Here is a 20,711-nt window from a genome sequence, read left to right on the forward strand (position 1 = left end):
CAAAATTCCGTCATATGGAGATTAAAATAGCAGGACATAGGTTCATTTGGCCTGAGTCACTTGGAATTTTGAAAATGATGTTCATGAAATATACGCTTATTTTTTTCAAATTTGCTTCTATTTTGTTGAGATAAACCATACATGTTGTCTTATGTACCGTATTATATATTTTGTTGTCAAGGTACGTTACTTCGAAGTTAATTTTTGATATGCTTTTAAAACAGATGACAGTCACTGCCACAGATGAGGGCTTAAATCCTCTCTCCAACTCTGTAACTGTGACCGTGGATGTAGATCGCAATGCTAACTCTCCAGTCTTTCAAAACATCCCCACAATTAGAGAAATTGATGAAAATCAACTCGCAGGACAGAACTTTTACACGGTCACTGCCTCAGATGCAGATACAGTGGTGAGTTAGCAATTTTATAAATTTTCTAAAGTAGTATGTGTAAATATTGAACAGTTGGTATTTGATGTTTTCTGTTTTGGCTGTGTAATCAATATTTATCAAACCTGTACAATTCAGAGTCCATTCAAAGACGTCACTTACTCCCTGGTGGGTGACAGCACGGCTGTTGTTTACTTCCAAGTAGATTCTTCAAATGGTGGCGTTAGTTTGAGGCAGTCAGTTCAAGCCGATACAGCTTCTACGTACAGGGTGAATTTTTACATGTATCTGTGTGATTAAGCAGTTTCCATACTCTTTATTTTAAAACCTTCTTGAGACACACCTATTATTTGATATCTTCATTTTACAGCTCTCGCTCCGAGCTACTGATGGCGGAAATCCACCTAAGTATGATGAGCAAATCCTTACAGTCAACATCAGGCGTAATCTTCAGCGTCCCGTATTTGAACAGCAGGACTATTCCACTACAATCTGGGAAACACAGCTGCTGAGTATTGTAGTACAGGAAGTGTTAGCGAGGGACAATGACACCAAAGTAAGACCCGATATTTTGACAAGTGGAACTTTTGAATGAATAAATTCATCAATAGTTCTTGTGATGGCTGCCTTAGGCCAAAACCTGAGTCAACAGACATTGTACATGATAAATAATGGCGTTGAGTTTCTAGGGTTGTTTATACATTGTTCATGTACCGCCAAAGGAACTTTTGATATATTATATATGTATATTTATATATGAATATTTATTATATATAAATATTTATTTATTTAAATATATTCAATATGCCCCGACTATATTTCAAGTTTCAGATCAAATTGATAGAGAGGTAACATAACTATGAGATTACTATTTTTAACAGATATGTTCTTGCTGAGAAAAAACCGATGAACTGTGTTTGAATTTAGAACATTTTTCCTGGTTATGTTTATTAGGCTCCACACAATGAAGTAACGTATGAAATTATTGGGAATACACTTGCTCAGACGTACTTCAGGATTGATAACGAGGGGAGAATTTACATCCGGATACCCCTCACCAATGATGCTGCCGACACAGAGCTTTACACTGTAAGATTTCCTCCGAAGATTGAAATATTGTTTAATACTTCTGACATAGGGTTTTACGCTGGAAGATTTCCTCTGAAGTTTGAAATATTGTTTAATCTTTGTAAGTTCGATCTAAAATTGAAATCAATCACAACATTTATATATGTGTATGTATACACGTGATGTTGTCATTAATAAACACATGTGATGTTGTCATTAATAAACACACGTGATGTTGTCATTAATAAACACACGTGATGTTGTCATTAATAAACACATGTGATGTTTCGAGGTATATTTTTTTAAACTCATGATAAAAGCAATTGCCTTTCAATTTGATATAAATGCAATATAAATGTGAGGTATATAGATGCAATGCAAGCATGGGGTAATTTCTGCATAATTGACATTGCTGATTCTGCTTCCCTAGTGTTTACTCAATACTACGTACAACCTAGACCTTTATTCCCTTTGTGGTATAGTCTTATCTCGAAGAAATGTGATGTGAATCTGCCAAAGTTGGAAAGCTGTGGACAGTTGCCTATTGTCTGATTTGTTTAAAGAGTTTAATCCGAGTTTTTCTTGACAGCTGTCAGTGAGGGCGAGTGACAAAGGAACACCTGTACTCTCCAGCAACATCCCAGCTACTGTCAGGGTGACAGTTCTACGAAACAGAAACTGCCCCACTTTTACACCTTCGAATGTGGCCTTTGCAATTGACCAGTCAACCACCAGCAGAATGATCTATGACGCCAATGCAACAGACCCAGACACAGCTGTAAGTAGTATTCGATCTTTGTGTTCAATTTTCAGCTGTGATTGTTTTCATTTGAAGAATCTTTCCAATTTGAAAAATTAGTATACATTTACTGGAAGATTATATGGTTTTATGAAAATTTTGTTGTAGAATACCCCATTCAGCACAATATCATACTCTGTGATCGGGGATGAAAATGCACCTTCATTCTTTAGGATTGATTCACAATCTGGACGGATTACTACAGTGGAACCGTCTTTATTTTCTGATCGGGGCACTGTTTATCAGGTAAATCGCGCTAGTTCATGAATATTCTGTGTTAGGTAAATCACACTAGTTCATGAATATTCTTTATCTTTTAAATCGCACGAGTTCATGAATATTCTTTATCAGGTAAATCACACTAGTTCATGAATATTCAGTATCGGGTAAATCACACTAGTTCATGAATATTTATTTTTTTTAAACAGTTGAGAGTTCAAGCAACAGATGCTGTGAATACTGTCACTAGCTGCTCCGGAAATCTTGTGTTGCGTGTGACTGTTAATAGGAACTTGAATAGCCCAGTATGGATCAATGTGAACACACCAAATAACTATGTAACAACTATTTTCGAAACACATAGTGTATCACAATCTGTGACCAGGATTCAGGCATCGGATAATGATGACAAGGTGAGTTATAACAGATAGTGATGACAAGGTGAGCTATAACAGATAGTGATGACAAGGTGAATTATAACAGATAATGATGACAAAGGTGAATTATAACAGATAGTGATGACAAGGTGTGATGACAAGGTGAGTTATAACAGATAGTGATGACAAGATGAGCTATAACAGATAGTGATGACAAGGTGAATTATAACAGATAGTGATGACAAGGTGAGTTATAACAGATAGTGATGACAAGGTGAGCTATAACAGATAATGATGACAAGGTGAATTATAACAGATAGTGATGACAAGGTGAGTTATAACAGATAGTGATGACAAGGTGAGCTATAACAGATAGTGATGACAAGGTGAATTATAACAGATAATGATGACAAAGGTGAATTATAACAGATAGTGATGACAAGGTGTGATGACAAGGTGAGTTATAACAGATAGTGATGACAAGATGAGCTATAACAGATAGTGATGACAAGGTGAATTATAACAGATAGTGATGACAAGGTGAGTTATAACAGATAGTGATGACAAGGTGAGCTATAACAGATAATGATGACAAGGTGAGTTATAACAGATAGTGATGACAAGGTGAGTTAAAACAGATAGTGATGACAAGGTGTGATGACAAGGTGAGTTAGAACAGATAGTGATGACAAGGTGAGTTATAACAGATAGTGATGACAAGGTGAGTTATAACAGATAGTGATGACAAGGTGAGTTATAACAGATAGTGATGACAAGGTGTGATGACAAGGTGAGTTAGAACAGATAGTGATGACAAGGTGAGTTAGAACAGATAGTGATGACAAAGTGAGTTATAACAGATAGTGATGACAAGATGAGCTATAACAGATAGGGATGACAAGGTGAGTTATAACAGATAGTGATGACAAGGTGTGATGACAAGGAGAGTTAGAACAGATAGTGATGACAAGGTGAGTTATAACAGATAGTGATGACAAGGTGTGATGACAAGGTGAGTTAGAACAGATAGTGATGACAAGGTGAGTTATAACAGATAGTGATGACAAGGTGAGTTAGAACAGATAGTGATGACAAGGTGAGTTATAACAGATAGTGATGACAAGGTGAGTTATAACAGATAGTGATGACAAGGTGAGTTATAACAGATAGTGATGACAAGGTGTGATGACAAGGTGAGTTAGAACAGATAGTGATGACAAGGTGAGTTAGAACAGATAGTGATGACAAGGTGTGATGACAAGGTGAGTTATAACAGATAGTGATGACAAGGTGAGTTATAACAGATAGTGATGACAAGGTGTGTTGACAAGGTGAGTTAGAACAGATAGTGATGACAAGGTGAGTTATAACAGATAGTGATGACAAGGTGAGTTATAACAGATAGTGATGACAAGGTGAGTTATAACAGATAGTGATGACAAGGTGAGTTATAACAGATAGTGATGACAAGGTGTGTTGACAAGGTGAGTTAGAACAGATAGTGATGACAAGGTGAGTTATAACAGATAGTGATGACAAGGTGAGTTATAACAAGTAGTGATGACAAAATGAGTTAACTCATCTTTATGAAACATCTTCCTCACTAAAAAAAAATCACAAATGATAAACTGTTGACAAATAAAAGAAGTATTTATGTACGGAAGAAATGTTTACAATTCGTCTGCTCATTGAATTGTTATAGAAATATCTATAATTGAGTTTGTTGTTTTCTTTTTCAGGCACCAAACAATGTAGTTAGTTATGCTATGACTGCTACATCCCCCAACAGGAACCTGTTCTTTGTAGATGTTGATGGTTATGTGTACTTGAGAAATAGTCTAGTAGGAGTTACAGGCGATCCATACACGGTGAGAAGTTGTATCAGTTGTTTTGAAGAAAGTAGTACACATCTTGTGTATGTTGAAATCTCTCCATACATTGTAAGCCCCAGAAGCTCTCCATACATTGTAAGCCCCAGAAGCTGTCCATATATTGTAAGCTCCAGAAGCTGTCCATATATTGTAAGCTCAGAAGCTGTCCATATATTGTAAGCTCCAGAAGCTCTCCATATATTGTAAGCTCCAGAAGCTCTCCATACATTGTAAGCCCCAGAAGCTCTCCATATGTTGTAAGCCCCAGAAGCTCTCCATATGTTGTAAGTCCCAGAAGCTCTCCATACATTGTAAGTCCCAGAAGCTCTCCATACATTTTAAGTCCCGGAAGCTCTCCATACATTGCTGAATAACTAATATTGTTTACTGTAGTGAGTGTAGTGGAATGCAAGAATATTTTAGGTCTGTTAATGCAGATTTAATAGTTCTAAACATCAAGTTGTAAGCCAATTAAAATACAGAATACACGCAAGTTGCATTGGAATATGACTGTAGCTGGATTAATTGATAATGTAGTCAATAGATGGCTTTTTTTCCCAGGTGAATTTTGTTGCCACAGATGGCGGTATTCCTGCTGAGAGCAGCCCTGTAGCCACATTGACAGTGAATGTAATTCGTAACCAGTTTCCTCCTGAGATTCTGAATCTTCCTTCCACTGTCAATATCTCGGAGAATCAGCCCGTCAACCAGCAAATCTATCAAGTCTCTGGCAGGGACAATGATACTTCTGTAAGTCGTAATGCAAATTGTCTCTGAGGCTTGATGTTGTGTATATATGTTTGTGATATGGAACTGATGCGAACTGGAAATTTCTAATTCAAACAATGGTGTATTGTTACAGGCACCATTCAACAGCTATAGCTTTGAACTCGTGGGAGACAATGCAGCAACCACTTTCTTCCAAGTGGCTCCTGGTGGTTCCGTTACCCTGCGTCAATCAGTTGATACAGATTCTTCAAGCTCTTTCCAAGTTTGTTCTTTATTCTGTCAGAAGGAAATTAAATGCATTTTTAATTCGGTTCATGATTACTTTTCATGATACCAGATAATTGAATTTATACTGTCAAAAATGTTTTATGTAGATTAGCATTTGTGATTTAGAAAGTAGTGCTATCCTTTCTTGCACATCTCATAATCAAGGAATGTCCAGTTTTCTATTGGTCATGCAAAAAGTTTAGGATTATCCAGCATTGGTGTGTATATCATTTATCATTAATTCATATTATTAATTATCATTATTAATAGCTGCGTATCCGAGCTACAGATGGAGGATCCCCTAAAAGACAGGACGAGGAGTTGCTGACTGTACAAGTGGAGAGAAATTTACTGAATCCAGTAATGACTGCCCTACCGTACAGTAGGCAGATCTTGGAAATTCAAACAGTGTCACAGCCGCTGGTCACTGTGCAGGCTACAGATAGGGATAAATTTGTAAGTCAGATATTGGGTCTCAAATATACCACCCTTATTTTCCTCTGAAATTTGGTTTGTTCACCACAAGCAAGGAGACAATAAAAATGTTTCAACAGAGCTGCAGTAATCACAATAGCATTGTAATTTAACACTGTCGACAGGGAACCTTTTGTCCTGTGTTATTTCCATGTCTATAGATGGGAACACAATTTCTACCATTTCAGAATTTTCCCAAAGCTGTTTGCATATTTAGAACAAGACAAAATAAGCAAAAAGAAAATCAGCACCAAAATTTATTTGTGTACAGTATTTAATTGACAAAGCATTCAAAACCATGGATATGAAAAGGTTAAGATTTCTTGCATGCAAAATCAGCATGTAGAATGACTTCATTCATACGTTTTTGGCGGATGAGCGTAATGATAATATAAAGATGGAATAACCCTCAGATTGCGTATTTTTAAACACAGGCTCCAAACAATCAGCTGAGATTTTACATCGTGGATTCCAACACAACCATATCCGATTTCTTTATGGTGGATGAGGACACAGGCGCTGTCATGCTGAAGAGGTCCATGTTGGATTATCCGGATAGAGCTACACGGTTCACAGTCAATGTAAGCAGATAAATTTTTCAACAAATAGATCCATGGAGAGATAAAAGATATCATAAGTTGTGCTAAAAGATATTCTATGATGGTGGTTATATTTGAAAGAAGTTCTTCAAAGTTGTATTACATGGCTGTCTAAAATGTGTGTTTATAATGCAAGTAGGGGTCACTTTCATCGGCAGTAGCATCTCCATATGGGTGAAATTTTCTCAAGAGGGACGTTAAACAATCAATCATTCAATCAATCTGCAGAAAAACATGGATATCAGTTTCACTGTCAAATGCACTGTAAACTTTCAGTTCAAAGTATAATGTAAAAGCCTGATGGAAATAACTACAATGATTAAAGTCCATAGAGTCCTATGTTGGTCTTTCGTTTAATAAACAGCATTTAAGATTTGGTAGAAAAAGGTGTATAATCAGTTCTGTGTTTGACACTAATGGTAAATCCTTTGCAATTTAAGTCTAAGTGGCGCAGTGATCTAAGTATGCTGGCTTGTTATTGCAGTGACCCAAACTGTAATCCTCATGATTGGCAGTGATTGTATCTGACAGGGCTTGTTGGTCAGTCAGACATGTGGGTGTCCTCTGGTAATTCAGCTTCTTTCCACAGGAAAGACTCCTTCATGCCAATGTCTGGGTCAAAATGAGTAATAAGTACATGTTCTGGAGATTACTTCGCAATCGATGTTAACATAAATCAAATTTTTACTGCAACTTTCAGTTCCAAGTCAATGCAGAAGACAAAGGAAGTGTACCTCGACAGGCAAACAATCCTCAGCTGGTGTCTATAACTGTGGTCAGAAATACCGCACCATCTTTCAGTCGTGATTTATACCAGGCTCAAGTTCAGCAGTTTGCACCAGGTGGAACAAGCATATCCTCCGTTACTGGAAGTGATGCAGATACCGACGTAAGGCTATCCATAACAGAGTTTTTTTTTTGGTTTTTGTTTGGTTTTTTTGTAATATTTTCATTTTTTTTAAAATACAATTGTAATCTTATTTGAAATTATTTTTCACTTCTTAGCATCTCAAATCTCAACGTGTTGAACAGAATATATACTGTGGAATCACGTAAATTTGTTGGGGCCAATTTTCATGGATTGTCAAAATTTTACAGTTTCAGTGAGATATAATTTCATGGATTGTCAAAATTTTACAGTTTCAGTGAGATATAATTTCATGGATTGTCAAAATTTTACAGTTTCAGTGAGATGTAATTTCATGGATTGTCAAAATTTTACAGTTTCAGTGGGATGTAATGTCATGGTTATATGGTTTTGGTCCATTGAAACATCACATTAACTGTGTATTGTGGTTTGAAATTCATAGGATAGAGATACTCACAAAATCTTTGAAAATTGAGCCTTCGTAAAAGCTAAGGTTGCTACAAAGTTATATGGCATTGCATGTATCAAGTAACTTATGAATATATTCATATGGTAAATTGAAGGTTTAAATGATTCCATTGATTACACCTAGTAGCGCAAATGTCAAATGCATATAGTGAACAGCATATTTCATCGAAATGTCTTTCCAGTTGCTAAGATTCCAATAATTTTTCTACAGAGCCCATTCAACAGCTTGACTTATTCCCTGATTGGCGATGACTCAGCTCCTTCACTGTTCCAAGTTAATTCAACCAATGGAGTAATTTCAACTAGGCCAACAACAAACTTGACTCAAACATCTGGGAACTTTGTGGTATTAAGAAATTGCATTTTATTTCATATACCAATATTAAAGACACCTCCATAAACATGATATTATTTCCACAGTTAAAGGCAGTTAAATTGCTAAGTGGTAAGTTCATTTCAGCTAATGGAGTTTTGAGATAATTATTTTGTTATATCACTTAGTGCTATTTTTTTTTTACTTTGTATTTAGGGGATGAAGATTGTTTTGTGATGAGCAATGATTCATAAGAAAGGGTCATTGTAGCCAAGTTTTATTGTTTTCTTTTTAAAATTTAAAAAATAACATATTTCTTGCGTGATGAGAGAATTGTCTGACTTGATTACAAATCGAAAGGATTATTTATTGGAACTTAAACAACCTGTTTCAAGATAACTAACAATGTTTATATTTCTCCCAAAGGCTCGAATCCAGGTTACAGATGGTGGATCTCCTCCATTGTCAGACACTACTAAGTTGTCCATTACTGTGCAAAGGAACCCCAATGCCCCTCGTTTCCTGCACCTGAAGGACCTCACAAGAAACATTGCAGAAACTTTACCTGCAGGCTCAGAAATCCTAGATCTCAATGCCACAGATGATGATGCTTTTGTAAGTTGAACTGGATGGATGTTTAAAATAGTAATCTTCTGTCAAAGAGAATTCTGGATAGTTAGTCATCTTGCTGAAACATTTTGTAAATCTGCATTGCTTCCATGAAGTTTTACAAAATTGGTTCGTTCTATAAATTTTGAGTGTCTAGTTCTGTTTTCCTTTTTCAGGTACCAAACAATGTAGTCTCCTATGTCATCACCGGGGGGACAGGAAATCCACTGGAATATTTTTTCATAAATCCTGGCACAGGCATTATTGGTCTTCTGAAGTCTGTCAAGTCAATCACGACCAACAGTTTCCTGGTACAGCTTTACTGCATCAACAGAAAACTTACTATGTTTAGTCATGTGCATCAACAGTGTAGAACACTTACAATGTTTAGTCATGTGGATTTTTTTCTAACAAATATTTTCATGTATGGGAGGGATGCGTGATACAAACAAACTCTTTCTTTTGTAGTCTTTTCATTGATCAGTAATCATGCTTGTGTTGCATGAAAAATCCCTGCAGAGATACATGCATCGATCCCTTCAAAATCCTATAACAGTATTCCGAATTTAGTAACACAAGAAAAAGTTATTATAAAGAATAGCAAACTCAAAAATATTTACCATTCTACAAGTCTTGAGTTTTCTTCAAATTTCTAGAAGATAGTATTCATTCTGTTCATAGTGTATATAACTATCCTTGCACTGAAAGTTGTGTTTGGATCATGAATCATTTTGCTTTGAATAGATATGTTGTGTTTGAACAGTAAGTAAAGTTTTTAGTTCATTTCATCACTTTTGGAGATTGCCAAAGAGATTTGAATTCATGCAGTTCAAGAGCATTCAAATATAACATGATGATACTTCAGCAGAGTAGAATCTAAAATGCATAGCACAAATCATGTTGACATTCATGTCATTAGACCCTCCTTTTGATTTTTCTTTTAGCTGAACGTTGAAGCCCGAGATCAAGGAAGTCCTCAACTTTTCGATTCTGCCATTGTACGCATCAATGTTCTGAGAGACGATGGGGTGCTTAAATTTACAGCAGATAGCTACAACACGACAATCAGTGAAAACCTAAATATTGGTTCCACAGTAGTGTCAACCATAGCCTCCCCAGGGGTATGTCTGATTTTTTTTATTATGTTGATATGTTGTCAGTTACTGGTAATCATGAATATTCTGTTTACTAATTTTATTACACTGTATTATGTTAGTAGATTAATTATTTGACATGTTGGAATCAGTCAAAAATACTTCCCTGCAAGCGTATGATACATGTGTAAAATTAATACGTTTATAGGTCTTTGATCCTATTGGACCCGTCGCATTTGCACCATTTGTTATCATCACAAAAATAAAATGATTATATCACTGATAAAGGGACACTGTTTAATGATACAAGGACACACTGCTAGTGTTTAATGATACAGAGGGACACTGATAGTGTTTAATGATACAGAGGGACACTGCTAGTGTTTAATGATACAGAGGTACACTGCTAGTGTTTAATGATACAGAGGTACACTGCTAGTGTTTAATGATACAGAGGGACACTGCTAGTGTTTAATGATACAAGGACACACTCAGTGTTTAATGATACAGAGGTACACTGCTAGTGTTTAATGATACAGAGGGACACTGCTAGTGTTTAATGATACAAGGACACACTGCTAGTGTTTAATGATACAGAGGGACACTGCTAGTGTTTAATGATACAGAGGTACACTGCTAGTGTTTAATGATACAGAGGGACACTGATAGTGTTTAATGATACAGGGGTACACTGATAGTGTTTATTGAGATAGAAGCTTTCATGTGCCATGTAATTACATTTTCAATATTAACCCTGAACTGCATGCACCATTTATATATTGATATTCATGTCCAAGACCCACCATGGTATTTTGTGTTAGATACATTGAATTGTTTGTTGAATGCTTGAGGTAGTAAATAACAAATGATCTTTTTTTGTTATTTGAATAGTCCAACATTGTGTATTCTTTGACTGGAATTGGCAGTGGACCTGATTACTTTGCTGTCAATCCAACCTCCGGACGTGTGACAGTGAATCAAGAACTCACTCAAGATGCATCCAGGCTCACCTTCTACAGGGTATCGTTATTTTTTGTCGAATTGATAAAGAATTAAGCAGGTTTAATTAACAGGAATTAATGACTGCACAATGTTAAAGAAGGCAGAATTACCACTGATTCTGGTTGTTGAAGGTGATTTAAAACTTGAAAATATGACTCAAACCAAGATAAACATAAAAACATGCACTTGATGTTTTCGCTTTTAAACAAAGTTCAAATGTGAATTGCTCTATCTTTTAAAAAAAACAAACAGATTTGAGGATTTTGTGGACGGGGTCTATTATAAGATCACACCAACCCATTTTCATGAAATTTACATCTGGTTCTTGGAAAATGTCCAAAAATTACAAATCGATAAATTCTTCAAAAAGAATGATTAGTTCTTGTAAGGGCTGTTCCATTTAAACATATGGGGTACCATATGGGTAGATATGTGTGTGTGGGTAGGTGTGTGTGTGTGTGTGAAGTATGATCTCGATGAGGTATATTTATATATCTCTCGGGCAGTAAGGTAGATTTATAAGATTTTCTGTACAGGTGACCAGAAGGAGACTTTGTAATTTTTTTAATTTTTTTATTGCAGTTGTTAGTTCAAGCTGTAAATCAAGGAGTAGCAGTACAAACCGCAACCTCGACTGTCAACATACAAGTCACACGCAATGAAAATGCTCCAGTATTCCCTCTGAGCCCGTATTCTGTTACTGTGGAAGACACAAAGCCTCTGGGTTCTAACATCACTCAGGTGTCTGCAACAGATGCAGACAATGTAAGTATCGTGAAAACGCCCTAGGACTGGTGAAAATTTTAAGCTGTTACTCCAAGTATGGAAGGATACCTTGCAAATGTAGACCATTTGCTAATTTTCTGATGGCCACATTGTACCTGTCTTTTGTACAGTTACTTCACGAGCCCAAATTGTGTGTTGAATTTGAAAATGGAGGTGTTGATTAAAATTATCAATCTGGGCTAATTCCCCATCATTCCTGAATCATTATTATGAAAAACTATTGTCATGCTCACAATCTTTTTTTTTGGGGGGGGGGGGGGTAGTTGTTGTCTTCCTTTGCCTTGATAACAATGGTAGAAAGAATAGCAGTTGTAAGGGAGAGTTTATAAAGATGTCATTTGTTTTTAGGACCAGCTGAACTACCGAATAATGAGTGGAGCTCCCTACACAGATCTGTTCTACCTGAACCCTGTGACTGGAGTCATTACGCTGAAGAACATCCTGCTAGGAAGAACGGAAAACCAATACACTGTAAATCATTTAAATGAATGTGTAGTTTGACCAGGGGCACATTTCACAAAAGAACGTGACCAACTTTACATACTGGAATTTTCCAGTTTATTGTAAAATCATGCATTCACTCCAAAATTGCAAAATAGTTTTTTTTTTACAAAAAGGTTGGAAATTAAGGCTCAGAAAAGTTTTACTTCATTTACTCAAAGTAATAACAGGGTAATACAATTTAAGATTTGCAACTTTATCATAAGTTGTTTTGTAAAACAGGCCCCAGTTCTGTGTAAAAACAAATTTAAAGAGATGAGATGCTTTCTTCTGATCAGTGATCAATTTATTAGGTGTGTGGGGATTTTGTTGGTTGGGTTTTTTTTTTTGGTCATAAAAAAATTAAAGATGTCATGGACTTTGATTTTTCTGTTATAGTTCACGGTACAGGCTAGTGACCAGCGAATTCCAGAACGCAGAGCCAATACCACCGTAACGGTCATTGTGATTAAAGACCAGTTCAGCCCTCAGTTTATCCGCACTCCCTATCGCTCCGAAACCACTGAAAACACTCCTAGTGGGACAACCATCTTTAGCACAGAAGCTACTGACCAAGATCTTAAAGTATGCAAAATTTTTGTTACTTAAAATACTGATAAAATTTCTCCCTGACAAACGTTGATTTGCAGTAAAATGTGGCTGTTTTTCAGGAGAGTATCGTATACACTATTATTGGAGACAATGCTGCCCCAGCATTCTTTGGTGTGCTCTCAGACAAAGGGAATATTACCATTATTAACCAAGGCCTTCTCAGGAAAGACGTGGGAACCAATTACACAGTAAGACACTACATCCTGACAAGTCAATGGATATTCTAAACCTCTGGACTTTTCTCATGACAATGCATTGAAGCTTATATATAAGACCAAAAGAAGATGGCTTTGTGTTAATTGTTTTATAGCTCCGCCTCACGGCCCATGATACACGATATCCAGACAACAGGGCCACAGCAACTGTTGCCATCACGGTGAGAAGAAACTTAAGGTCTCCAGTGTTTTTCCTACCAAGCTACAGTAAAACTATTTTGGATACTGTTCCATTAGGGAGTCCAGTGGTCCAAGTAAATGCTACAGATGGTGATGGGGTAAGTATTTGCAAATTTGTTTTTGATGACAACTTATGTTACTGATGTCATGCACATATTGTTGTAATACTATTTGTTGAAGAAGTTGTTGTGTTTATTTCTCTTGTACCAAAAAAGAACTGTTTTTCTAGTTTATTTTTTGTTTGTCCTTCCATTTTGCTTCTTTCAGTCATGCTATCAGCAGTAAATATTAGTTATACAACTTTTTCATATTAAATGATAAATAAGTGATATACTTATATAAGTTATATACTTACTTAAATGATGATCTTAATGAAGTTTTTCTATATAGGTATAGTCCAGTAATTTACACATATCACTGAATATTTAAGGAAGAACCATTGCTTATTGAATTATGGGGAAGGATGGGAGCATGTATTGATTTGCATAATTGATGAAACAAATAAAAAAAGCTCAAAAATAAAACCCTAAACAGCACATGGCATTTTAATTACAAGTTACATCTCTTTTGAATTGTTACAAGTGTGCACGGGCATATTTCAAATTGGTGGGACATTAAATTTGAGAGCACTAGTTTTACAAGGAGATAGAAATTTAATTATAATTCTTTCTGACAGGATCCTGTCCGATACAGCATCATTGGAGACACCAGGGCTCAGCAATATTATTACATAAACCCAGAAACGGGCTGGATCACAATTAAACGCCATCTGACTGAGGGATTCCAACTCGGTGATCAGGTAATGAAGAAGAAAGTAAAGTTGGCCAATAAAGAAGCTGGGCTGGTAGTTTTTACTTATCTATCTGTCCTAAATATTTGGGTATCTTTAAATGTCATCCAGCTGGCAAAAATTAAAGCGAAATGTGTGTGTGTGTAACAAATAAAAAATTATAAAAGCAAACAGACACTTTCACAAAATTGTGACATCAACTTATAAGAATTTAACAAATCTGTATGATAAAAATTCATTGAAAACAGCCATTATTTTATGGTTTCTCATGAGAAAAGTTGTCAACATCCATTGGCCACATTAATATTGAGATGTTTTGAAAAATGAAATGGTTGATCATAGACATGTCATATATAAGTTTGGTCGTTGGCGATACATGTCAATTATATCTTCCTTTTTAATCCAAAATGCTTTCAGTTGAAATAATGTGTCTTATAGTTTGGTGAAAAAAGCAGGAAAATCCACCTGTTTATGACATCATGATTGATGTCATAGAGAAGTTAGATAGTTATGTGCAGTTTCCCACTTTTCAGATAGTCTACTGTTAATTAGCATCATGTTCCCTTTTTATAAATTTTCTGAAAATTCAGTGAATAACAGCAGAAGAAAGTACCTTGTTATTAGTGAAAATGCTGTGGTTTAGATTTGTCTTCAAAGGAAATTCACCCAGTTCAGTAACAGTCTTTTTAATATGATAATCACATTTCATTGGGCTGATGATGACACCTCTCAGACTTGAGTATGTTATAACTGGAAGTTCTTCTCTTCAGATTCAAATACAGGCTTGTGATCAAAGAGAACCTCAAAATTGTGTCCAGACTGTAGCAATCATCACAATTGATCGCAACGAACAAACCCCATTTTTCCTGAATACACCTTACACCTGGAGGTTAGGTCAAGGCACTCCAGCCTCAGAGAACATTATTTTTACTGTCAGAGCTACTGATCCAGATTTGAATCCAAACACGGTATGTCAATCCTTCATCATGATAAGCTGCTTTGTTTTCACTGGCATTTATCCACTTTGACAAATGCAACACTCATATCTTTTATGAGCTTCCAATATTTTGTTTCAGGGAAGCATTATGTATGACACAATAGGCAACTATCCTGCTCCATCGTTTTTCTCCTTGAACGCAACCACAGGACAAATCAAGGTTGCTCGTGGCTTAATGGAGGATAGTTTGCAGAGATCACGATATGACGTATGTACATGTATTCTGATAGCATAGCTTAAAGCTCTTTTGAGCTCTCTCTCTCTCTCTCTCTCTCTCTCTCTCTCTCTCTCTCTCTCTCTCTCTCTTCTTTGAAAAGAGCTGAATTTCATTTTTTAAATTTTTTTGCAGCTGGTGGTGATAGCCTATGACACGCAATATCCAACAGATAGAGCAACTGCCACTGTGACAATAAATGTTGACCGCAATCCTAACCCCCCAGTATTCAACCCTACTACTTACAATGAACGAGTAGCAGAGAGTTTGCTTCTTGGCAGCAATATCACACAAGTTCAAGCTACAGATGCAGATAATGTGAGTCTTCTTATGAATTGGAGACATTAGATTTTTATGCCTCCAAGATCAAAGATTCGGGCAAGTTGCTTTTGGGTCCATATTATCTACAACTTCAACCTGAAAATGAAAAAAAGCTAAAATGAAAATGTTTGTGACATAAAGTAAATGATAATCTGACTTTGGTGTTAATGTCAAGAGTGTTATACAGGTTTACACAGTTATCCCTGTCTAATCTGAAACCTGTTACACACTGTTTCACCATGTTTTCCTTATTTTCATCTCCAATTCTCTTTTTCCATGTTTTATACACTGTGTAAGTAAACATTCTCTCCAATCTGACACAAATTGTGTCTCTATACACTGTGTAAATCAACATTCTCTCCAATCTGACACAAATTGTGTCTCTATACACTGTGTAAATCAACATTCTCTCCAATCTGACACAGATTTTGTCTCTATACACTGTGTAAGTCAACATTCTCTCCAATCTGACACAGATTTTGTCTCTATACACTGTGTAAGTCAACATTCTCTGTAATCTGACACAGATTTTGTCTCTATACACTGTGTAAGTCAACATTCTCTCCATTCTGACACAGATTTTGTCTCTATACACTGTGTAAGTCAACATTCTCTGTAATCTGACACAGATTTTGTCTCTATACACTGTGTAAATCAACATTCTCTGTAATCCGACACAGATTTTGTCTCTATACACTGTGTAAGTCAACATTCTCTCCAATCCGACGCAGATTTTGTCTCTATACACTGTGTAAATCAACATTCTCTCCAATCCGACACAGATTTTGTCTCGCAGACAGGAAGTTGAATTAGATAGGTTTTACATTGTGTTTGTACTCGTGTGTGCGTATGTGTGTGTATCAATATTGATAGTATAAAATGATATATAAACTTTCATAGCCCTTCTTATGTAAGCATTCGAACAATTGATGACATTTAAAGTGTAAGATCAAAGCCAGAAACTAAGTCTTATCTCATTACTTGACACAAGTTAAATTTTTTCCTTATTTTATGCAGGATCAAATCAGCTATTTCTTTAGCACAACAGGAAATACCGGGACTGATGATTTGCAGTTCTTCTATCTGAATGCAGACACGGGAGTGATAACTCTGAAGACTCGGCTCACGTCTACGACGACAGACTCGTTCCAGGTAAATATAGAAATTTGAATGTGAATTGCCTCTGCTGAGGAGGTAATGTTTTCAGCCCTGTTTCTATGTGTGTTGACTGGTGTTTACCTGTGAACAGGATTTTGTTCAGTGAAACAATTGCAGTTGTAGCAGAAAATATGTAGGGAACTTATATTGCCTCACAAGTGAGCTACGGTAGCTCACTGCGGTAGAGTGCCAACATTGATCGTGCAAGTTCAGGAACAACAAGTGGGATCGATACTTTGGCTGGTAATTGCTTCATGTTACTCATAGAATTTGTGGAACTTGACATACTCTAAAAAAAAAATCTTGTTTTACTGTAAGCCCTACAGGTAACAAGTGGAGTTGTCACTATGGAACGCTGTCAGAAAATTCAGATAATTTACTGCAGAATGCTGTTGATTTCAGATTGGTAGATTTTCCACTTAAATTCAGTCAGTAGAAACATATTTTGAATATTTGGAATCATGCCACGTGTTTGTATCATAATTTGCTTTTTATCATGGTGAGTAAAATTCTAATGTATTTGGTATAGGGATTTCATATTTTTCTATATCTTACCTCCTGCAAGTTTGTAATATTATCATTGGTTTAGTCATGTTCAGGTTAGGTACTATTGTGCAGTACAGATTCTATATCATGAATCATCATCACTTAGATCAATTGAAATTTTTAAAAAAAAATGTGCCAAGTATGATTATGGGCATATTTCTGAAATACTAAATTTAGTACCGATATATTTTCCCAATCAAGCTAAAATATCACTAATGATATATAATTGATCTTAAATTAGCACACATTGAACTGTGTGAAAGGCAAGTAGTAAAAATTTTGTTTCCCAATTTTCACAAAGCCCTGTGACAATGCCTTTCTTTGATACCGATATGAAGCTATTAACAGAATGCCCCACAAAAAATGACCAAAATTCTTTGAATTTGCTTGTTTTAATTTAGAAAAGGAAAAAGAAACTATGTATATATTTACCATTATGAATTATTTTGCAGTTTGATGTAATAGCCAGAGATCCAAGTGGGAAAGAGGGCGTTGCTGTTGTCACAATTCAAGTCATTAGAGACCAGCCCCCACAGTTTCAGAGTGAACCATACAGAGTTACTGTTGTTGAAAGCCAACAACTCAATTCCAGATTTTTCACTGTTGGTGCCATTGATCCTGATCGAAAGGTTAGTAAGCCGGATTTATTCATTAGATTTCATGTAGAAGTAAATTTGGTAGAGTAACTTTCTCTTGAAAAAAAAAAATAGTTTCCAACACTTTGATAAAATATCACCAGTAAACAAAATTCATCTTGTCTTCAATATACATGTTCACTTTTGCCTCGGCCTCTCCATGAGGTTTTTGCAATGTTTTCTCTTTTTCATAGTGAGATCCTTAATTCACCCAAAATCATAAAGCTCTGTTTTACAATATTTCTTTATCCATTATCTAGCTTCAGCTAGTCTCTCAGATTATTTTAAATATCAATGAAAGCTTTTGAATAGTAATATCATGGTTTAAGAGACAGACCTCTGTCCAATGCTTGAACTACAATGATAAAAGTCACATCTGATTTTTTAAATATGGATATAGATGTAGCCATGCTATTTCCCTTCAATGCACTGCAAGTCAAACTAATGTCAGACAAGTGATTGTTAAGTGAAATATGGATATAGAAATTAATCAATTCATGATGATATATTCAAATCAAGGGATATGTGGTTGCCACCTGTGTCATCTTGATATTAAAAGCTGTAACATATATTTCCTATTTTTAATATTTGTTGTCAATAGTTCTATTCATCTTATTATATAAATCTGTAACATTATTTTCATTAATCTCATCAGTTTCATGTAAAAAAAAAAATTGAATTAATGAATATGTCATGCCATTCATCTGATCAAGCATCATAAACTGTCACCGCCCAGGTCCTCTGCCAGTGCACTGAGATGTTGCTGATGCAAAATTTGAAGAAGAAAAATAAACATAAGCCAGCATTTTGGATAATGTTTTTGGAAGATTTATGAAAATTAAAGGTCTGAAGAAAAAAAACTGCACAGATTGAGACTTTGAACTTGTATGGGTAGTCGGCAAATGGAATTCCCGGGTAAACTTTAAGAGCGATCATGTCTTCTTCAAGCATTATCATTACTGATAAACAGTGCGTGTTTATATAAAGTATAGAATATACAGGCACGTACATGTTGTGCTTTCTTCTGCAACGAAAACAATGAAAATTAACATTCGGGGCTGGTATTTAACTCAAAAAAATGGTTGCACCAATGAGATATTTAATCATTTTGACACTTGATTCCTTTCAGGGTCAGATTGTTTATGGTGTGGTGGGATCGTTGAATGCTCCCTTCTTCTTTGCGGTTGGTAACGCGAGTGGAGAAGTCATCACCGTCAATGACTTAAAAACTGACATCAAATCACAGTATGAAGTAAGTAGTTATTGTTGGATTTCTTTTATTGTTTTACTTCATTAAGTTGGCAATGCATGGGCAATTCAAATAGAATCTAGCCACACATTTTTCTTTCCAAAGTAATTGATTATCCAAAGTGATTAATTATTGATTTTCTTTGAGGTCCAAACCTCCTTCCTCTTATTATTCATGTGATGTTTTAATTTTCAATGTGCTATATTACTTTCGCTTTCAGCTTGTTGTCACAGCATATGATAGCGGCTCACCAGGGAAGACAGCTACTGCCACATTAACCATAGATGTAACCAAAAACCCATCCATCCCACAGTTTGATCTGACCGAGTACAGCACCACTATATGGGAGGATAAGGCACCAGGATCCAATATCTTTAACATCACAGCAGTGGATGCAGACAGCGTTGGTTTTCATCTTTATACTCAGATAGGCTTTCATGCAGTAGATTACGAAATTTGAACAAGACTTGATTTTCAAGACACTTGCATTGTTAATTTCAAACAAGATAAAAGTTTTGCTAGTGCTGTACATTCTCTTGTAATAGACCTCGACAGCAGAAAAGAATTCAAAAGCCAAATATTTTCAAGTTTGTTATATCACAGAATAAAGAAAATTCTCATAAATGATACCAGATGTACTGGGCCCATTAAGAAATATTTGTAGACAAACTATACACATTAAGCATGTAGGGGGGTCAAAAGTAACAGCCTTAATCTAGTTCCAACTGTATTCGTTCAATCCCTGAAATTTTGTAGCAATTGATGCAGCATTAATTTTGCTGTTCCTTGTTCCCTGTTGGATACGACCCTTCCCTGTTGGATACGACCCCAAATGATACTGCCAAACACACACAATCTGCTTTAAATTAACATCATTAGAAAACAGTGTTTCACATCTTTTCCAAAAACATGCAATCCGTTTTGTATTTGACAGTCTGTGTCACTACACCCACCTTGCAAATATCTCTTCCTTTCTATGTTGAATTTGGCCACTGCAGTATCTTGTTACATCCTATGACTTGGATGGAGTTTTATATTAAAATTGTGACTACTATACAGGAAAATTTAAAATCAAGTGCCAAATACGTTCAGCATGGAGCATGTTTGATATGTTCAATTCTCAGTAATATCTAACTCCATGTAGATTCTTTTGAAAATCACATATTCTATACTCACAAACCAGCAGCTGACAAAAATATTTTGTTTCAAAACCGCTTTGTCTAGATTCATTTACGATTCAGATTTGTTTTTCCCCTAAGTGCCACATCGATGAAATATTAAAACGGTGCATGCTGCTTTGTGACGTCATTTTGATGTCATTATGTGAGCCATTTTTAGAGAGAAGTGTTCTTTGAAAAACATCATCTAGACAATTTCTTGTC

General features: G+C 35.7%; 1 protein-coding gene across 1 annotated transcript in view; it reads left to right on the forward strand.

Annotated features, from left to right (window-relative positions):
• The window catches only part of LOC125671402 (uncharacterized), a 139,343-nt gene that overhangs the window by 57,136 nt on the left and 61,496 nt on the right, over positions 1-20,711 (forward strand). The window contains exons 77-107 of the mRNA XM_056163272.1: positions 225-410; positions 528-659; positions 760-945; positions 1,344-1,478; positions 2,047-2,235; positions 2,365-2,502; positions 2,685-2,888; positions 4,592-4,720; positions 5,285-5,473; positions 5,586-5,714; positions 5,990-6,175; positions 6,628-6,774; positions 7,493-7,681; positions 8,340-8,474; positions 8,868-9,056; positions 9,227-9,361; positions 9,995-10,171; positions 11,036-11,164; positions 11,729-11,911; positions 12,281-12,403; positions 12,812-12,997; positions 13,084-13,212; positions 13,335-13,517; positions 14,096-14,218; positions 14,980-15,177; positions 15,286-15,414; positions 15,556-15,738; positions 16,759-16,893; positions 17,898-18,074; positions 19,210-19,332; positions 19,550-19,732. Of these exons, the coding sequence (XP_056019247.1) occupies positions 225-410; positions 528-659; positions 760-945; positions 1,344-1,478; positions 2,047-2,235; positions 2,365-2,502; positions 2,685-2,888; positions 4,592-4,720; positions 5,285-5,473; positions 5,586-5,714; positions 5,990-6,175; positions 6,628-6,774; positions 7,493-7,681; positions 8,340-8,474; positions 8,868-9,056; positions 9,227-9,361; positions 9,995-10,171; positions 11,036-11,164; positions 11,729-11,911; positions 12,281-12,403; positions 12,812-12,997; positions 13,084-13,212; positions 13,335-13,517; positions 14,096-14,218; positions 14,980-15,177; positions 15,286-15,414; positions 15,556-15,738; positions 16,759-16,893; positions 17,898-18,074; positions 19,210-19,332; positions 19,550-19,732 (4,959 nt within the window). The remainder of the gene's footprint in view (positions 1-224; positions 411-527; positions 660-759; positions 946-1,343; positions 1,479-2,046; positions 2,236-2,364; positions 2,503-2,684; positions 2,889-4,591; positions 4,721-5,284; positions 5,474-5,585; positions 5,715-5,989; positions 6,176-6,627; positions 6,775-7,492; positions 7,682-8,339; positions 8,475-8,867; positions 9,057-9,226; positions 9,362-9,994; positions 10,172-11,035; positions 11,165-11,728; positions 11,912-12,280; positions 12,404-12,811; positions 12,998-13,083; positions 13,213-13,334; positions 13,518-14,095; positions 14,219-14,979; positions 15,178-15,285; positions 15,415-15,555; positions 15,739-16,758; positions 16,894-17,897; positions 18,075-19,209; positions 19,333-19,549; positions 19,733-20,711) is intronic.

The sequence above is a fragment of the Ostrea edulis genome, chromosome 4 (assembly GCF_947568905.1).
Source record: "Ostrea edulis chromosome 4, xbOstEdul1.1, whole genome shotgun sequence".
NCBI classification, from domain to species: Eukaryota; Metazoa; Mollusca; class Bivalvia; order Ostreida; family Ostreidae; genus Ostrea; species Ostrea edulis.